At 36.5% G+C, this 19,022-nt stretch overlaps 1 protein-coding gene across 1 annotated transcript in view; it reads left to right on the forward strand.

The window, feature by feature from the left end:
• Positions 1-19,022, forward strand: part of LOC136350994 (1-phosphatidylinositol 4,5-bisphosphate phosphodiesterase epsilon-1-like) — a 108,805-nt gene that overhangs the window by 60,402 nt on the left and 29,381 nt on the right. Inside the window, exon 3 of the mRNA XM_066303200.1 lies at positions 7,466-7,652. Within this exon, the coding sequence (XP_066159297.1) occupies positions 7,568-7,652 (85 nt within the window). The 5' untranslated portion in view covers positions 7,466-7,567. The remainder of the gene's footprint in view (positions 1-7,465; positions 7,653-19,022) is intronic.

Genomic DNA, 19,022 nt, shown 5'->3' on the forward strand with positions numbered 1-19,022 from the left:
GCTTCAAGGGGTACAATGGACCTAATTCCATTAGACCACACAATTGAAAACCGATTTGTGGTCACATTGGTCGTCCAATCAATTAAAAGCTCTATTGATGAGCTCTTCACTCAAAAACACATTCTGTTTATCGACGCATATATTATTTGATAATATGTACATAGTTCAGGCGTAATTAAACAACGAGGTGATTCGCAATTAATTGTTCCTAATAAAATTCGTTAAAAAAAAATGAAAGAAGTGCATGTCGCATAAGATCTGACCGCATGGTGATTAGCAGGAAATTACGTTCACTAATCAATGTTTTAGGTGGCATCTGAGGGCTAGCAGATCGAAACGTTAACAGTATTGCCTGGTAAACCAGTTTCATGGAAAGCAAGGAGCGGATAAACAATGCGATTTAATTTCGTTGTTTCAATGGACAATTTCAGATAATTGAGCAAGTTATCGTAACAATGATTTTTCGATACTAAGGTCAGCTACAGGGTCGGCTTTAGCAAGCCTGGCGCTCTGGACGACATTTTTAATCACCACCCCCTCCCCCCAAGGAAAACCGCCCACTGAGAAAGTCCGTCACCCGGAACCTTCGCTCCCCTAACAACATCGGCATTAGGGACATGGTTGCATATTTACCAAAATTGTGACTCTGTGATTGTACAAAATGTCTCTACAAGATCTGTACACAATTTTACCATACATTTGAGGCGAATACAAGACGATTTAATCTTATTAATTTTAGTCCAAAAGTGGACGATTTTCAAAATAGGACGTTAAAGTGAAGATTAAAAAAGGGAAAAAAATTGAATACTTGGTTAGGGGTTTTTCGGGGCAAGACGCCAGAAACTGTTTACGTTTCTGATGCACATTGCGGACGATGCTGTCAGTGCTAGGTGAACTCTCTTTAAAGAGACATAATTTCTTTTATCACGCGGTATAAAATTTATTTATGACTAAATTTGTGATTCGTTACTTGTTTTAAGCAAAAAAATTATTTTGGTATAAATCTTTACTTTCGAACACCCCCTGTACATAGCAAAAATTTAGGTACGAACAGAAGAAAAGTGGAAATTTTTAGTTCGCGCAACTCGCACCAGTGGGCTCGCGCCAATCTATTTGCAACTCGCTGTTTTCGTAAACAATACGAGTTCTCGCTTAATATTTTTGAAGTCCCTTTTTTAATCATCGCCTCTCTATTCCCAAAAAAAAAAACCGCCCACCAGACACTTCCGCCTCTCTTCCTGACCTACTGTCCTGGATCGCCCCTTTAAGGCAGATAGTCTCTTTAACTTGACTTTAAAATTTAGGGGAAAGGGTGTGGTTCGTGTAATGATCATTCTACTAAATTTTTTCTCGATTTTCTACATATATTAAAAAAAAAAATTAATCTAAGAATTGCTAAACGAGTTGTAATACGGGCTGATGGGGCCAGAGCAAGTTGGTCCAACTGAATCCATGGGATTGCTGGATGTCATCGGATTAATTAGAGCAATCAAAAATTATTTTTATATCATTCTGTTTGATGAAGAAAAGTCGAAAAAGAAATTTGTTCAGTGTAAACACTCAACGACCGAACTTCTTTCAAATAGGGTGAGGTACAAAGCAAGCGTGGCGAATTGAAATCATATTTCACATAAAATAACAAAATTTCACATCAGTTTGGACTACTCGTGGATTGGGCTGATATTTGATGGATTTGTAAATTTGGTTATTATTGGACCAGCATAAAGATAAAGTTTCAAATCAACTCGTCAACAAGGAGCAAAGAGGCCGCTCCATTGCAATCTCTACACAAGCCATTGTTGATAACATTGAATTTCTATCTATTCAATCCTTTGTTGATGATGGGCTGGAAACAAATTTACGATTTAAATTTTGTGACTCCTCCCCCCGAGTTTAGGTGTCTCTCCAAACAACACAGCAAGGACCCAACGAATGATGTAAAAATGCCCTGCAGCGGGATCAAGAAAGTTTGCCGAGATTTCCATTCTGGAAAATTAAACAGAATTTTTTCCTCCAGGGCATGAGAAATTCCTTAAGTACATTGAACGTGAAATTAGACTAAACATAACAATTAGGTTCGACTGTATGAAGTAAATATTTAAGCTGAGAGTCAAACTTCCGTGTATTTATTATACAAGAAGCCAAACAAACAGATTTTAATTATTTAAGAAAGGGGCTTTGGATAATTATTTTCAAGCAGTGCAAAGCGACTTTATTAATAATATAAAGAACATCTCTTTACGGGTTGCTGATACGCTTGTAACATGGCGAATCGGGGATCTTACTTCGTGCGCCAGCAAGCCAAACAGGGGCCCTCTACTTTGTATTCTTTTCAGGAAGTCCAAACAAATTAAGGGGTAAAAAGTCATAACGGGGGTTTGAGTAACAAATTCACTCGGTGGAAGAAGAGAAGTGAGTAACAACTTTTTCATGCCACATTTGGTCTCGCTTATGGCACTTTAAATTCTGTTAATAAAAGGGCTCGGGCTGATTAGATTACGGGCGGTCCTTTTGCCTCGGCAAAAGAATAATAGCGACAGCTTTTCCTTTTTATTAAAAAAGAGAATAACCTCCCATGGTTGTTTCCTTGGCCGCAGGCTTCGAGGCGAATCTCATAATAAAAACATAAGCAATTTGGGTCTTGTCGTAGGTACGCATTTTTTCGCCCCCGTAAAAACGACACTCGTCATACTTATTTTTTCCTGGTCCCATTCAGCACCTACAATGCAATATTTTTCTACATTATTCGCCTGAAAGTTGCAAGCTGGGGCGAACACCTGAAATTACTCATGCTTTTATTATGATCTTCGTGCGAATTAACCAGGCCCTGGAGTGTTGTTTAGAAACTTCTTTTTCCGTCTTGATAAAGCAAAACGTGCCTTGGAATTTATATTAATAGACCAAAAAAACCTCAGAATTTAATCAGAATTCCCGGATAGATCTGTTATGGCAAATGCAGCATTCAGTTCGGACAATAAAGTTGTTTAAGGGGCGAGGGCCTGGGGCGTTCGCCGCCGCAGTCATATGCTTCTACTCATTTGCCCGCCAACGAATTGTTTCAGCCACCAATCTTTTAAATCAAGCTTCGAAGCAGAAATTCATGAATTTTTCATGTTAAAAGGGAAACTATGTCACGTACTGGGGTTTTTAAAATAATGTCAAATCGCGTTCTATGTAAAAACGCAAACACACACGTAGATGATAGACACACCAAAAGCGAGGCGTAACCATCGGAGCACAACGAATTTTTCCTTAGAGCTCCAGAAGCCGCCTACATGTTTTGTGCTAATGATGATTCTGGAAAGGATAAAACTGTCTGAGACAAGAGATATAGAGCTTTGATGGAATGTCTCCTTAATGCGCACCATTTACACATATCGAAAAAGCTTAAGGATAAATAGTTTGAAGTTCTTTGGAAATTAATTAAAAAATTAAGTTACACAGTTTCCCTGAAGCGCATCCAGAATCGACCGATTTGACACTTTCGGAAATACTTACGCGCTCAGCTACTTCACCTTGTCTCAAACCAGCTTTAGGAAGACTTACGGCTTGATTAATCTCATCCAGAGTTAAATGTTGTGGTTCCATGGTAAAACCCAGTATTTTCGAAGCATCAGCTAATATCGAAGGAAGGACGTCGAATCAATCTGATAATTTCGTAGAGAAAAAAAGTCCAACTTTTTCACATTCGCAAGAAAAATGTTTACTTAATTGTTGATTTTTTTCAATCAATTAAAATATGTATACAGAGTGATCACTTGCGCTAATATAGGACAGTAGAACTAGAATTAAAATAACTTATTATCAGTTTTAAGATTTTTGTTTTAAATATCTTTAGACCTTTCGGATGTGCGAATATTTATACCAGAGCGATAATTCGATCCATACGGCGTTGAACAGTTTTTCCTGTAAAACACCTCAAGCCTTAAGTATGTTCAATTTCAGCGCAATGAAACCAAACCGAGTGTCTTGATATGAAGGGGCATAAAATAGTACATTGGCCAAAAAATATAATACCCGGTATATAGTTTTAAAGCTTTATTTTAGAGGGTCTAAAGAAACTGGGTGCGCGAAATTTCAAAAATTTAACTCAAGGCACATGGGAGAAAAACGCATAATAAGAGCACAAATTCGCAACTTTGCCACCCTGTATATTGAAGATGCTGTGTTTTTGATCATAGTTTTATTAGCATTTATCTGTTGTTTTGCGGAGCACTATCGCCTCCTGAAATATCTTCGTGATGGAATGTTACACCCTGCACCTAGGATGCCTCAGAAATATTGTTACAAAGGAGTGTACCTTGCTAGTGGATAGAGGAATAAAGCGATTTCGTTAAGCTTGCCTTATACAAAAGTTGATTGTTTTCTTTCATTCTACAATATATCAAAACCTTTTTTAATTCTGTAAATTGGAAATAAATCTTGCAATTTCTCATTTAGACTTTAAATTGGTCCTAAGAGAGTTTTCGCATAAATGGAAGAGGTGTTGTAGTTCAAAGGGTGATCAGTATTCAATAACCAAAAGTGACAGTTTAGAGTCTAGCTATCTTTCTGTTAATGAGAAGTTAGAAAATAATTTTGGGTTTAATTATGAGCCACTGTAGATGCTCATGCAGGCCAGTGCGTTATCGCATATGTGGTAGAAGTGAGCCTTACCACCAACCATCAGTGCAATTCATAGGGCATAGTGAGTGCTTCCTCAAATAAAGAAAATTTTCAGTTTGCTGGTTATCTAAGGGGTTGCACTAGAGAGAGCTTACATCTCATTACAGGCACTGAAACCCTGCTTCTCATATTTCAATAACGAGCTGTTTCTGCCCTAGAAGCATAACATTACTTGCAATATAATAGTAAAATTTATCGAATCTTGCAAAGTTTTCATTATTATCTTAAAAATTACATAGTATATAATTAATTTAACACCTAGCTGGAAATTATACTAACAGTAGATTAACGTAATAATTACTTCTAGCAATAACTAAAATGTGTATACTTAAGTGGAAAATAGCATCGAAACACTTTTTTCTAATGAAATTTCAATTCCACTCTTTACGTACCTCTCGCCTAATGAAATTATCTTCAATTACTTACAGTTACGTGCTTAAAAGTCGTTAAGCAGCACGCCAATTAAAAATAGAATTCTGCGTTAGTATTCATAGAGAGATTCTTCTATATTGCACTATTCGAGCATAATAACTTTAATAAAAATCGGCAATTCCTGAATGGTGGTATCAAATGAAATGCGATGCTTGTAATCGATAAAAACTTTCCATTCAGTCAACCCTATCTGAAATCTCGCGTGTCCTCTCCCTATAACAATGAGTATGCTTTCCTAGTGTCTGGCAGATCCAGACTATTAACGTTAAGAGCCCTTTGAACCAGGACAAAGACCCTGCAGGTTAAGAACTTCTTTACGAGTTAGTCGAGTTGCTAATATGTGTGCACATGTTCCATTTCCGTCTCAGGCAATTAATCATTTCTTAATCTCAAGAAGTAATTTTGCCATGGATACTCTGACATTTGAAAACACTTTACTAAAGTAAATGAAGAGAAATGACCGATGTCCGGTGGGAGTCTTAATTGGTCTCATTTCGGGCAGACGTTAAGAACCAGCTTTCAGGGAACTCTTCTTTGAGAGGCTTAGAGGGCGTTTCTTTCACTAATAGGATTTGTAAAAAGCTGGAAAAGATACACTTATGAATCGGGGGAACTTATGGAATAATTCTTAAACTTCTTTATTTTGAGACTGGATAGATAATATTTGGTTTTGTGCTTTCGCTGTTCAATAGCTGGAGCTTAAATTTCCAGTTTAACGATATGCAACTTTGAATTAAGCTTTAAATGATTTTCGGCATGACTAAGCTTGACTCATCAATATGTAGCCAACTTTCCGTAACTTTAAATAAAACTCCAATTAAGCAGTTCCAATTTCGAATTTCGGACCTCCTGGCCAGGTGCAATTAAGTAAACTGGTCAAAATGAATGAAGGAAAACTTGTTATTATGCTTTCAATTTAGTACCTTTTTAAGCATGGACCAATGGAGACACGTACTCTTTACAGAGGAGTCAAGATATCGATTTAGCCAAAACGATGCGCGTATTCGAGCATAGAGGTACGCGATATTTACCGTCAAATGTGAGAGAATCTGAATGAATGTGAATGTGAATGAAATGTGAGTGTTCCTTGCGAAGAGGCTCCATTATGGTCCGGGGAGGAATTTTTTTGACAAAACGCACCATTTTGCGTACCTTTCGAGGTGGAATTGTGGATGGTCGTCGGTACTTACAGGACATTATAGAACCTTACGTCATTCCATTTGCAGCAGAGATGAAAGGACCAAATTTTGTTCTTCAACAAGATAACGCAGGACTCCATATTGTCAGGGGCACAATATCGACATTTTGGAGAGGCCAGGCGATTGCGTAGACCTGAACCCCATTGAACATCTTTGGGATGTTCTTCAGAGACGGTTGCGAGATCGTGCAATCGCCGAAAATTTAGATGATCTGCCAGAAGTGTTCCAGGAGAATGGAACAACATTCCAAGGAAAATAATAGAAGACTTAATCAACTTTGTACCCAGATGGTGTCAATAAGTTTGATTAGGCCGAGGGTGTCACGCCCAATGTTCATTTTTTTGTTTATTGCATTTGTTGAGTTTATTTCAACAATACAATTTTGGTAAAAACTTATATACTTGCAGTAATTATTTAATATCTTTACCATTTTCTGCTCAATTTTTTAAAACTACATTTGATGTTTAACCTTAACGATTCCCTCAGATACCCAACATTTGCTAAATAAAATAAAATTGGAGATTTAATTTTTCGAGCATTTGTAGAAGTGGTCCTTAATTCGTGTCGACTAGTTTATGTCAGACCTGCAAATTACGTGTTTTTCAACAATGAGTTCTCTAGATAAAGGGAGCGAAAGTCTCAAAGTTTAACAAATTAGTGTGGCTTGAAATTCGGAAAAAGCGAAAGGAGATGATGTACCTATGAAAATTGAGATAAAATATTTGACTGAAATTTGGAGTAAATCCCGCAAGTAAACTTTATCCAAACCGCCCTACGTTCGCAGGGCACTAGAAAGTAAACAAAAACTGTTTTTCAGCGATTAGTTCAGGCTGACCCTAAAATGTACAGAGTTGCCCAAAAGACTGTGCAGTTTTATTTCCACATTGACGTCGTAGGCAAATTCCAAATCTTTGCTATCTAATTTCCTTCCTCGTCATTGCCACGGAAGACAAAAACAATGCTCCATCAGAGACGCCACCATTAAAGAGAAATCCATTAGCATTTCAGCACAGAACTCCTATATGAGTTGTTGCGGAATTTGTGCTATTGTCCCCTCGGTTTTCCTTCCACCCCTCCAAGGCCACTCCCGCACGTGTAACCACTAATCCTTTTGTAATAATTAAGCTGAACTAACTCGAACTAATATATGGAAAACATTTTTGTTTCAGGTAGAATTCAATAGAAGCAAAAAACGGGGCCCTGAAGAGCAGGGGCTCAGGGGCACATGAGAGCGAGCCCCGGAGCAGTTCAGCCCGTCCTCTGCTGGGGAAATGCGTGAGCTAGACTGCCAGCTAAGGAACTTCTTTCAGAGAGACGGTGCCTACATTCATGTTCACTCTCTGTCTCACTTTGACGGTAAGGGAATTAACTATGAACTCAAATAACTTCACGACCGCAAATGCATGAATATTCCATTCGGAGCACTGTCGATGGCCGCATTCTCCACCTCTTTACGACAATAAAATAAATTTATTCCATGTGTGCCCCTCGCTCTTAATATTTATGATATTTCCAACCATCTTTCGCCTCCTGACAGAATTTCAGATAATACCCTGTTGGAGCAGTTGCATATCCCTCAAGAGATTATCTTGACGAGGGAGCTTTATAAAAGCTGAAGGTTTGCGGGGTTTAAACGTTAGAGATAAAGCATTTTTACCGTGGCTCTAGCTCTCGGTATAAGCTCTTTGTTTTATAAGGTTAAGGCTGCGCCGACCAGAATTTCATTCAAGACCGGAACGAGCTGCTAGTTTAACATAATATTTCATGCCATAGAGCTGTAATAAAACTTAAGGCAATTTGCATTTATTCCAAATAAAGTCACGTCTAAATATTTTTATTGCACTGATAGCAAATACCAAGAGATATTTTATGATCAAAAAAGTAAATAATTAATCATTGTGAAACGCATCATTTTTAATACGTGAATAAAGGATGTTTGTTTCTGCATTAGTTTAAAAAAAACTTAGGTTCATGGGAGCCCTAAATACAGGGCGAAGCAAAAGATAAGTCTCCTTCATATAAAAATAATTCAAGTAGTATTCTTTTGAAGCATTGTAGAAAAACTTAATAAACTTAAATTAATATATCGTGTGTGCCCTTTGGGTCTTCACTAGCGCCCGACATCTGCTGGGTATTCTTAAAGTTATATTATACAACAAATCCTGCATTGTTGCCTATTGCGAATTCACCAGTATACATATCAACATAAAAAATCTAACTCCTTAAATAATCTAAAACCCTGTAAAAATTTTTAAATAAAACATTGTTTGGGCTTGTATCTGTTTTATTTAATATTTAAAGCCACAATTCACTATTTTTAACTTTAAGAAACTACGCAATATTTCTAGGCATTTGCGCTGTGTGTATTTTCCCAAACGCAATTCCCCGCATACGTGTAATTTTTTTTAACAAGGGGAAAGTTTGAAGTGGAATAATCCGGACAGTCTCCCCCATCCCCCTCATCCAAAACCCTATATGTGCAGCCAAAAAATTCCCGGGTTTTTCATGTAGGCTCTAATGACTTGGATGTTGGTCTAACTTAGACTTAATATCTTAAACGCCCGAACTTTTCATTTCGTTTTTGCTCAGCTGAAATAACATAAATGGCCGAGTGAAGTGCGAAATGAAACCTTTTCTCGTTAGTACTCAGTAGCTATCAGAAATAAATTTCGTGAGGCATTTGAAGAAAAGGGAAAATAATTATGTACGAAACATCAGAGTGGAAATCGCCAATAGGACAGAATATTTTGAAATATTAATAAAAAAGGACAAATAGGTCAGCAATAAAACTGCAGCAAAAATATATAAACTCATTTGCTGATCAGTGTTAGACTATGGACACATATTAAGGGCGGATGCAACAGGAAAGATTAAACAATATATCCATAGACCAGAATAGCTTGAACTAAGATTATAAAAATAAGAATTCCCCAAAAACCATTATATAACTCACTCAACTAATTACTATGAGAACGCATATATATAATAAAAATAACCGAAACACTACTACAACTGCAGAAGAAATGGAAGGACAACCTTCACAATTCGACTGTACTGAAATCAGCTTGCTTAACAATACAGACAAGATAAATCCGCTTCTTCTTCCCATCGACCACCCTGTTGGAACATTTCCAGATCTAGACCATAACTTTGGGTTGTAATAATTTTTAGTCTAAATTAGGAATATGTACCATCGGCAGAAAGACCAGTTTGGTTAATAGCCATTATCCGAGGAAATAAATATTGTTTATATATATACAAATGTATATATACGTATTTTAAAAGGTGTGTGAAGTAAACAAAATTGGAATTGAAATTTAACACCTTCTATGATATCTTGAAGCTTTGAGAAATAAGAATCCAATTTGCTATTCCTAGATAGCTTTATGCTCAAATAATATGCGGTTAGCAGATTGGTTTCTTTTTTCATTACACCCTGTACATTTGATATGCTTACCATTCAAATATCGGAAGGTTTCTGGTCAGCGCGACTGTTGATGTCTCTGTGATATTAGCGATCTTCGGGGGTGTTAAAAATTGGGGGAAACAATGATCCATGGAAAAATTGAAGTTTTATTGAAAGCAAGGTTCGCTCAATTTTTCCGATAGGGTTTCTATAAAGTATTCAATTCTGAAGCTTTTTTAAAAACGTTTTGTTTTCGAGCTTTTGAAAGCCTTTCCTAATGTTTTCGGACATATTACACTGGCGAGCAAAAAATAGGTCACTTAAAAAAAGAAAATTAATTTTAGGAATAAAATTAATGAGGGAATGATCGGACTAATAAGCAGGAATAATTTGTTTCCCGAGAAATGCAATCTGTCATATTTGTCGATTGCCACGTGTGATCACCGTAGTTGCTAATTTTATGAAACAACGTAAATTCAGTTTAATTAAAAAATCATATTTCATTGCGTGACTCACAGTTAAGTGCTGAATGTTTTTTTCTAAAACCTGTCGGTTTTACGGTGTATTATTTTTAGTGATCACTTAGTAGATCATAACGCCTTTAGATCTTGTTTTAGCGAGAATTCTAACACTGATGCAAGATGGTTGAGGAAAACGTGAAACTGTACCAGTTGCAGAATTCGCTTCACAAGCACGCACAAACCTGATCTTCATACAGAATGGCGCGCTGACAGCTAACAGGCACATTACCGAAGATTTAGAAGATCACGTTATGGTTCTCATGATGATATTGGGCGGATGTGGAATTTTTATGTAACATAAAACTAGACCCTGCGCAGCCAGAATTACCGGCGAATATCTGGATGAGGCAGGCTTGATTTGCCAGTACATAATACAGTCACGAATCTCATTGAACGTTTCTGGGATAAGTAGAGACGACGTAGCCGAAGGCATTCACCGGTTTCAAGAACTGGAAGATAATTCATAATCAGCAAATATAAGTTTAGAACATAGAATTTAAAGAAGTTGCAGAATTTTTTAAGTGAGTTTTAATTGTAATTTTATTGCTCACCAATGTATATTGTACTTCCGATATTCTGGTATTGTATTTATCAAATCCATTTTGAAAGTAGGGATTACTCCTCGCTCTTCAAACAGGACTATTCAATATCTCCTGGCTGCATGTCGTTTTTAAATAAAATAGGCAAATTTGTCATGTATTATACAAGAAGTCATCGATGTCAACAGCAGCTTTGTCAAAGATAACTGAAAAGCGGAATATGCCCCATCATATTCTGGTGCATGCAGCAAATGTAAGTGGTTTTTCTATTTGGTAATGTACTTTTTATAATCCGTCTAGCAAACGTGCATCTGAAAACCGTTTTTAGATGACATTTATTACATTTTCTATTACATTCCATGCTATGCAAACATAATCAATCTCCTTGTCGTCATTGCTAGATTTAAAATTCATCTCTTCATATTTTTCCGTGGTTCAGTTTCATGATGGGAAGGCTAGAGTGACACTAATTTAGATTTCCAATTAGATTCGGGATCGAGATGAATGCACTCAAATTAATTGAGAATTAATTAGAGGTAATAAAACCGTCTTTACTCACCGTTATAAATCGGAGAGCGTCTTTGATATGACAGGAAATGGAACTGCTTCGGGATTATCTCAATTAGCCATTAACTGCGCACCTCTTAAATCTCTCTCTGAAGTAATTTTATTTTGTAGATTGAGTTTTGTCATCATAGTTCATGTTACGTAATAATGGGCTTCTCAGCACCGTCCGTATTAAGTTTCGATCATACTTCCCGGTCTAAATACATAGGAAACGACAATTTCCTTTCCTCATAAACAAGGAATTTGTATTAAAATTAGGAGGCGCTTGTTGCCCTTAATTTGGACCGAATTGAACGAGAAATTACAAACCCTAGAGAATATTGTATCGCGGCAACAAGCTGTAGTTCGTATAATGATGCTGAATAATTCATAATGACGGCCTAATTTCAAAACACTCTGCAGGGCCTTGACTGTTGAAACGCACATTGTGGCCCCCAAACCAGGAAAACTGCGTTTTGATTACATATTAATGATTAATTTCTAGGTACTCTCGATCCAAAAATTAAATTTTTCTCTGTAAATTTGTACTGTTGCGTGACTTCCCATGAATAGGGTGCCCCAGCAGAAAACATAGACTAACGAGATTTATGTGCCGCTTCAACTGGACATATTTTTGAAAATAACAGTAAAAACGCGAGATTTGAATTGAGTGCCGTTTTAATGTGGTTCAAATCACGCAACTTTTTATTCACGTCACAAAACGCAACGAGAATCGCCTTACGTAAAACGAGAACGCACATAAATTTAATATGCCAAAAAAGGATAAAGACATATTCGAATGCCTAAACAAACCCTATTTTTCTTTGCATGGTTGCCACTTGAACTATTGACGTTTTGGTGTAATTAGGTTGTGATCTTTGTTCGTCAACTTTGGCAGGAAAAAATTCTTCTATTGAGAGCTAAAATTGCGCTCCTGGTTATTTATTATCCTTATTATTATTACTATTGTTGGTATAATGAGCAGGATCTTAAACAGTCGCTATAAGGCGCTTGTAGCGTCCCTGCTACATATTGATTTTGAAAAAATGTGGCGCCACTGCTGATACGAAACCTGTGACGTTGCATAAAAAGTTACGTCATTTGAATCATAAGGGAATTGGCGTGCCAGGTCAATAGAAGAGATGGATTAGCAAATATGGAGCGATATGCGGTGCAGCATTGTTAAATCTTACCATCAAAATGGTGAAAGTTTAGTTGCTGCAATTCTTAAAGAGCGTCTAATTTTCGGTAGGAACAGTCCTACTTTATCAACTATGAAAAGAATTATCGTTAAACTCGAACGTATTGATTTAGATTAGTTCAGGTTAGTTCCGGCTTAATGCGAGAGACGCAAAACGACTTCGGAGCAGTCGTCCAGAAGAAAATATCATAGCAGCCCGCCAGAGTGTGGACGAAACTCCAAGGACTTCGATTCATCAATCCGCACAGGAATTGAAAATTTCAATAGTCACTCTTGATCGTATTTGCACGAAAGGCTTATAGCTCTATTATGACAAAATCCAACTGACTCAACCACTTTTGTCTACAGACCATCCACCGCGAACAGATTTCACGTAATGGACCATTAAAGAGCAACAAATGAAGGCCGATCTCGTGAATAAAGCAATCGTTAGCGACGGGGCTCATTTTCACCTCGATAGCTTCGCAAATCAGCAAAATGATTCATGAGAAACGTATGCATCCCAGTTATGTTTGGTGTGTATTTTGGAGGAATCGTCGGACCATGATTCCTTGGAATCTAGTCAGGAAATACAGTAACGTTATCGTGACAAGATAACCCAGTGGTTTCTGCCTCGATTGTAAGATATGGCTTTTGGGAACATGTGGTTTCAGGAGGACGGTGCTACTTGTCATACCGCCCGTCAAACATCGAAAGTTTTCTTGGTCTGGTCATCTCTCGTCTTGGTGGGAAGAGTTGGCCTCCACCTCTTGACCTTTTTCTTTGGGGTTTTTTGGAACATCATGTTTGTGCCAACAGAACTAAGACCACCGAAGCGTCAAAGGCTAAAATTGAACGCTGCATCAAACAAATGTCGCCACATCTATACAAAATGAAATTTCCTCAAAAGAGTTCATTCGTGCCACCAAAGCCGTGGCGGCCATTTATCACATGTGTTATTTCATACTTATTCTCGAATGGTGTGTTCTAAATCAATAAAGATATTAGTATTTTGCTATAGAAAATCGTGTTTCATTTTAAACTTCAAATTCTACTGCAATATTCTTTATAATTTAATCACAAAGATTATCAGACAAAGAGACCCTGTGTTCGAGGGCGACTGGTGACTATTCAACCGAAAGTGTAGGCGGTATCAGGGTTAGTTTGAGAGTAATTAATTTGAATTTTTCGTTCAGATTGAGCTCTAGAGCTGAACCTTAAGTCATCTATGCAGCTCAGGTTGAGCACCCATGTATTTTCGCCAAGAAACCAAATTAAATTCTCTAATAAAAGAAAGGATTAAGAATTTGATTTCTTGCGATTCTTAAATTACATGATTACAACATGAAGGTTTGCTTAGTTCTGATTACTCTGTTTTTACTTCAGTTATTACTGTGCTGGTGATTTAGTAATCTGAACTGCAGAGATTACCTTTTCTTCTAGAGAAAATTAATTTAATTTAAAATTTTCAAAAACGACCTTATTTTGCATTATGATGTCTCGAAGCTCATATAGGGGAGTTCCTTTCTCTGGGTGGGTTAAAATGTTATAAAAAATATTTAAAAAGTGTGGGATATAAGTATAGACTTAATAAGTAAGTCGTCCCGATCGACGTGACATTTCCGTTAATTTGAAACATCCTGTATATCTTCGCATAACTTTGAAATACGCACAGTAGTTCTGCGGTACTCACATTAAACTTTTAGTCACTTTTTGCTGTAAGTTTAAATGATATACCGAGCGATTGACGCTGTTGGGACACCCTATACACCGGAAAAAGGTGCACCTTGCAGTCAATACCTGTTATTACCTATTTACTCTAAACTAAAAGTTGTCAGTATTTGTTGCTGGCAGCTTTTATGTAGCAATCCTTTAGTTCATTTCAAATATCCATCTAGTGCATTAAATTGGTACGTCCAGGACCGGGGCCCCATTCCGAATCTGTCAGTTAAAGAATACGTTTGATAATGAGCAGGATATCATTTGCTCTGGTCGGACACAATTTGAATTATAGAGTTGTTTTGTAACTAGGGCAGTTGTGTGCCAATAATAATAAGTATTGACGAGGATTGAAAAAGCTTTTAATCCTTGTCAATATTATTTTAAAGCGATATTTAAAATTCTGCCTAGTACCGTGGCCACCCATAAATTAATATTTTGGCTGTGTTGTTGAATGTAGTCAGTTGTGATTAAATCATATTTAATTTAAATCATTTAAGAAATATTTATTGCAAATGCAAAATTAATCTGAGACCAGTAACTGGCTCGAATTCGATGGCTAATTTCGGAACAGCACCGGTAGATAAATATAAAATATGATATTTTTGTTGATATGATACTATTATTTTTTAATTCCGAGTGGTGGCTTTTCTGTCTAGCCGGATTTGAGCTATAATATTTCAGTAATTGTGAAAAATTTTTAACTAAAAGTTTCCGTGTTCTATAGATAAATGCGTTTTGCCAGTGGCGTAGGTACTACGGGCGCTGGAAATTTTTGAAGAAAAATTTGCCACGCCACTTTTTCATGAAATGAAAATCAGATTAGCATTCTTCACTCACTTCGGGAGAAAATAAGTTTTCGTTCGATTTTTTTTTACGACGCATCATTTTCGAGTAAAAAAAATCCTTTTAACAAATTTTAAAAACTTTTTGCTAAACTTAATGTGCCATGATTCTTTCCTAAAGAAACATTTTTCGAAGAGAGTTCATACAGCAAATCAGTATTATTTTTTTCATGTAGACTACGCCGTTGAACTTTCGCAATTGGCATTCAGAACACCTTGTAGAGTCGAGCGATTTTTGCCAGAAGTCAAATCGGTACTCGGTATGTAACTCTTACCTTCATTTGGATCAAAAGCTTTTGTTCAGCATTTTTGTATATTACTTTTTGCTCATGTACCATATGCATTTTAATGAGTGGGTCGTTCATGGTGTTGCCCAAGTTGTTATTTTAGTGTTCGGGGATAAAGGCAAGGACAAAAACATATTTTTCATACAAATAGCTAGTATAATCTACGTCTCTAATACTCGTAGCACTTGAGTCCAAAGTGGTCAGATTCGTCACTTTTTTTACAAGTCTGTTTCTTTTAGAGGATCTTTAAATCTTTCTGTTTGTTTCGTCGTATTAAGTTTAAAAAATGTTGAATAATAAATTTTAGAAAAATTTAAATTAGGGGGATGAAAGCGATAAAAATTTCTAAACTGATTAAGGGGATAAATCGTATTAGAAATGGACCGTGGCGAGTTGCAAACACATTTGGGTGTAGGGAAAGATAAAGGGGGATCTTACTTTTGGAAGAATATAGCTCGCAAAAATATTGTATGCACTTGGCATGGCTCAAGAAGCGGAGTACAATAAGCGGCCCATTCTCTAAATCTAAAAAATGTACTTACTATTATGAAAAAATATTATGCATTATAAGACAGTACGTTAATATTAGCCCCCCTGTGAGTTTTAAAGAAGTAGAGACCTCATAAAACTTTTTGTACAAAACTTGTTCAGAATTTATCGAATTTCGGAGTTCTGAAGAGAAAAAGGCATGTTTCTGGAAAAAAGTATTCCCTCGACGTGGCGACGCCGGGCGTCGCTTCCTAAATTTAAATTTATAGAGCATATGTTTTACCTCTTACGCTTCTATTCAATATTGTAAAAAATAACCAACCAGTTTCACATCGCCTAATTAAGTGCTGCAAAACTAACTTTACCGCTCACAATAACATGTTAACCTAAATGAATACGTTGTGAAGTGCAGGTTTCCGCACTCGACTAGGAAAAAAATCATAGTCCAAAAATACCAACTCTCCGTTAAAAATAGATTAAATTCCCTCAAACGTCTGCCATTATAGCAACAACGGTGCTACCAAAATCCTGTCATTGAAAATTAAACTTCGCTGAAGTAGTCAAGTTTAGGCTAGCTAAAGCCTTTGAATTCCTGCTTCAATCAAGTATTGCTCTCGAAACTCTATTACATGATAATGCCCTTTCGAGAATAAGGAGAGCGAAAAAGTTTCTATAGCAGCAATGAAAGTTGTATAAGTTGCCGATCGGGAGTCTTGCGTCGCATTTTGTCAGGTGCGGGGAATAACAGGAGGTAATTGGTTCCCCTCTTAAATGGTCCTTTTGCTTTAATTAAACGACAAAGATGACTACGTAAAACTGAGCCCAAAAGCGTTTGATAATTGTACATGAGCGTTTTCATGTAAAGTGCCTAAATGCGATTCTAAAAAGGCTGCAGCATATTTGGTGCCGACTTTAAACTCTGGTATTTTCAAGGGGAAATGTTTTTATTGATCTAAACAACTTGAATATAACTATAATTTCCATATTCACACCTGAAATGTAACAGCTGGTAAAAATTGCCTCTTCGACGCACTCTTTTGTTCCTTTTTGTCCTGAACAAGGACATCTGCAAGGATTACCTCTCTTATAACAAACATGTCTTAACGTAACTACTATATTGCCCTTATTAGCATGACGAAACGACTGAGTAAGCAGTGGAGAGATTTCAAATGGTTTTATAAGTGACGATAAACACTAAAATCCAATTGCTCTTGAATCGCCGAATTAAAGCATAATCTCTATAATTAACCGTCAAATAGCTGTATGAAAAAATGATATAAACGTACATGAAGAAAAACGAAGAAAAAGACACAAATTCAGACAAGATGAAACGACAATCCTCAGGTCTGGACCGTTCTGAACCTTTTTTGCCTGCTTTACAAGATGATCCCGCTCGTTTTTCCTTTCATCCGCTCCATTGGAGCATTTCCATATTATTTTTTTTCTTTTTTTTTTCTTTTCTTTGCATTTTATGAATTATTATTTATGTACGCCGAAGTATATTTGCAAATCGTTTGGAAGATTAAGCGGTATTTTACAAAAATGCTAACGTAATTTGTTAGTACTGTTTAATGAAATAATTATGTAATAAATCCTGGAGGTTTTATAAAACGCCAACAACTTTTTGGGTCTTAAGCTCCTTTCAGAGCTTATTCCAATTCCGAACGCTCCGAATCTGAAATAGCAACTACCAGATTAAGATTCTCATGTTTATCCAGAATTAAAGAGTTAGTCTTATTTGAGATTTTTTCTAGGCTTGCTGCAGTGCAAATATCCTGACTATCCAGTCAAATTTAAAGAGAATTCTCCACGGAGCACCAACCGCAAAGAAAACATTTAACGTAACCTTAGAACAAACTATTCAAAGAATATGAGCCGTGCTTTAATGCTGCAATTTGCGGAATCTTCAGCCAGTTAACCTGGGGGAAATTGGTTTATCTTTTGCTTGCTGCTACAGCCCACAGTACAAGAATGTTGTTTTAATGCAACGCATTTCACTCTGAAAAGGGGGTACGTTGTTCTGCTGCTTGAAAGAGATAATATGTCGCTGCATAATTAGCATTAAATTATCAAATTTAATCCAAGGAAAGAGGAGAAAAAATTTAGTAGAAAATGAATAGGACCTTAACAGTATTCATTATTTTGAAGCTTACTCCTAAAGCAATTGGGTCAAAGAATTTCCTGTGAATAGCTCTTTCCTCCACGTGAACAGAACCGTTTTAGCACGATATCCGGAATTCCAATGATACCCCTTTGGAAGTTACACAACATATGGTAATTGTCAAGTCAAAACTTGTTCTATGTAGAAATCAGATTTTATTGTATTTTTTGCCGTTTTGGGTGAAAACTCCTCCAAACTTAAAAAATTTGAATGTCCCGCGTAACTTTTCCAGGTCACGATTGGCCAGAATCACCGTCAGGAATAAACCAACACAAAGTTGCCAACAAAGTAAGCGCAAAAACACCATGCCAAATAAATGTTGACTTTTTTTTAATTAACCTTTTATTTCATTACATCAAATGAAAAGTGAAAAAAAATTAATTAAACAACTACCCACATATTAAAGCTCAACCAAATAAATAAAAGAATAAAAATAAAAAACTTTAATTTTCTTTACAAAAACACTTTGCAGCAATTGCTCGAAGAGACCACCGATCAACCTGACCAATCGTGGCTTTGAACGGTTTTGCGGGACATTGAAATTTTTGAGATTTGGAGAGTTTCTAGTTAGAGCCATTTTGATTTGAAACGGTTTAAATTAGAAGATTGGAAAGATTGCGGAATGATGACCGGTCTTGTGTACTATAACCTCCAAGTAAAAGTTTTTCGATTGGATAATCCATGTAGGCTCAAAAAAATAAAAACACATTTCCCATATTAATCTTCTATGACTAGGATTCGTTTAGACACCCGCTATATATTTAAGACGTTTGTTGGGAAAAATGTTTAATTCAAAGAAAAACTGTATCTGCAATTCACGCATTCTCCGCTTCGCAGATGATATGTTATAGCAAAGTGTTAATTGCAACAATTGTTTTTAATAGTGACAAAGTGTTTATATCTCAGATTTTGACCTGATCACAACAATATTGAACTACGAGAAGCCTGTGCCGAATTTTCTAAGTTTAATGTTATTCGTATGAAGTATATTTCGGGAATATAATATTCCGAGGTCATCAAAACCATAGAATAT

This window comes from Euwallacea fornicatus, chromosome 4, assembly GCF_040115645.1.
Source record: "Euwallacea fornicatus isolate EFF26 chromosome 4, ASM4011564v1, whole genome shotgun sequence".
In the NCBI taxonomy this organism is placed as follows: domain Eukaryota; kingdom Metazoa; phylum Arthropoda; class Insecta; order Coleoptera; family Curculionidae; genus Euwallacea; species Euwallacea fornicatus.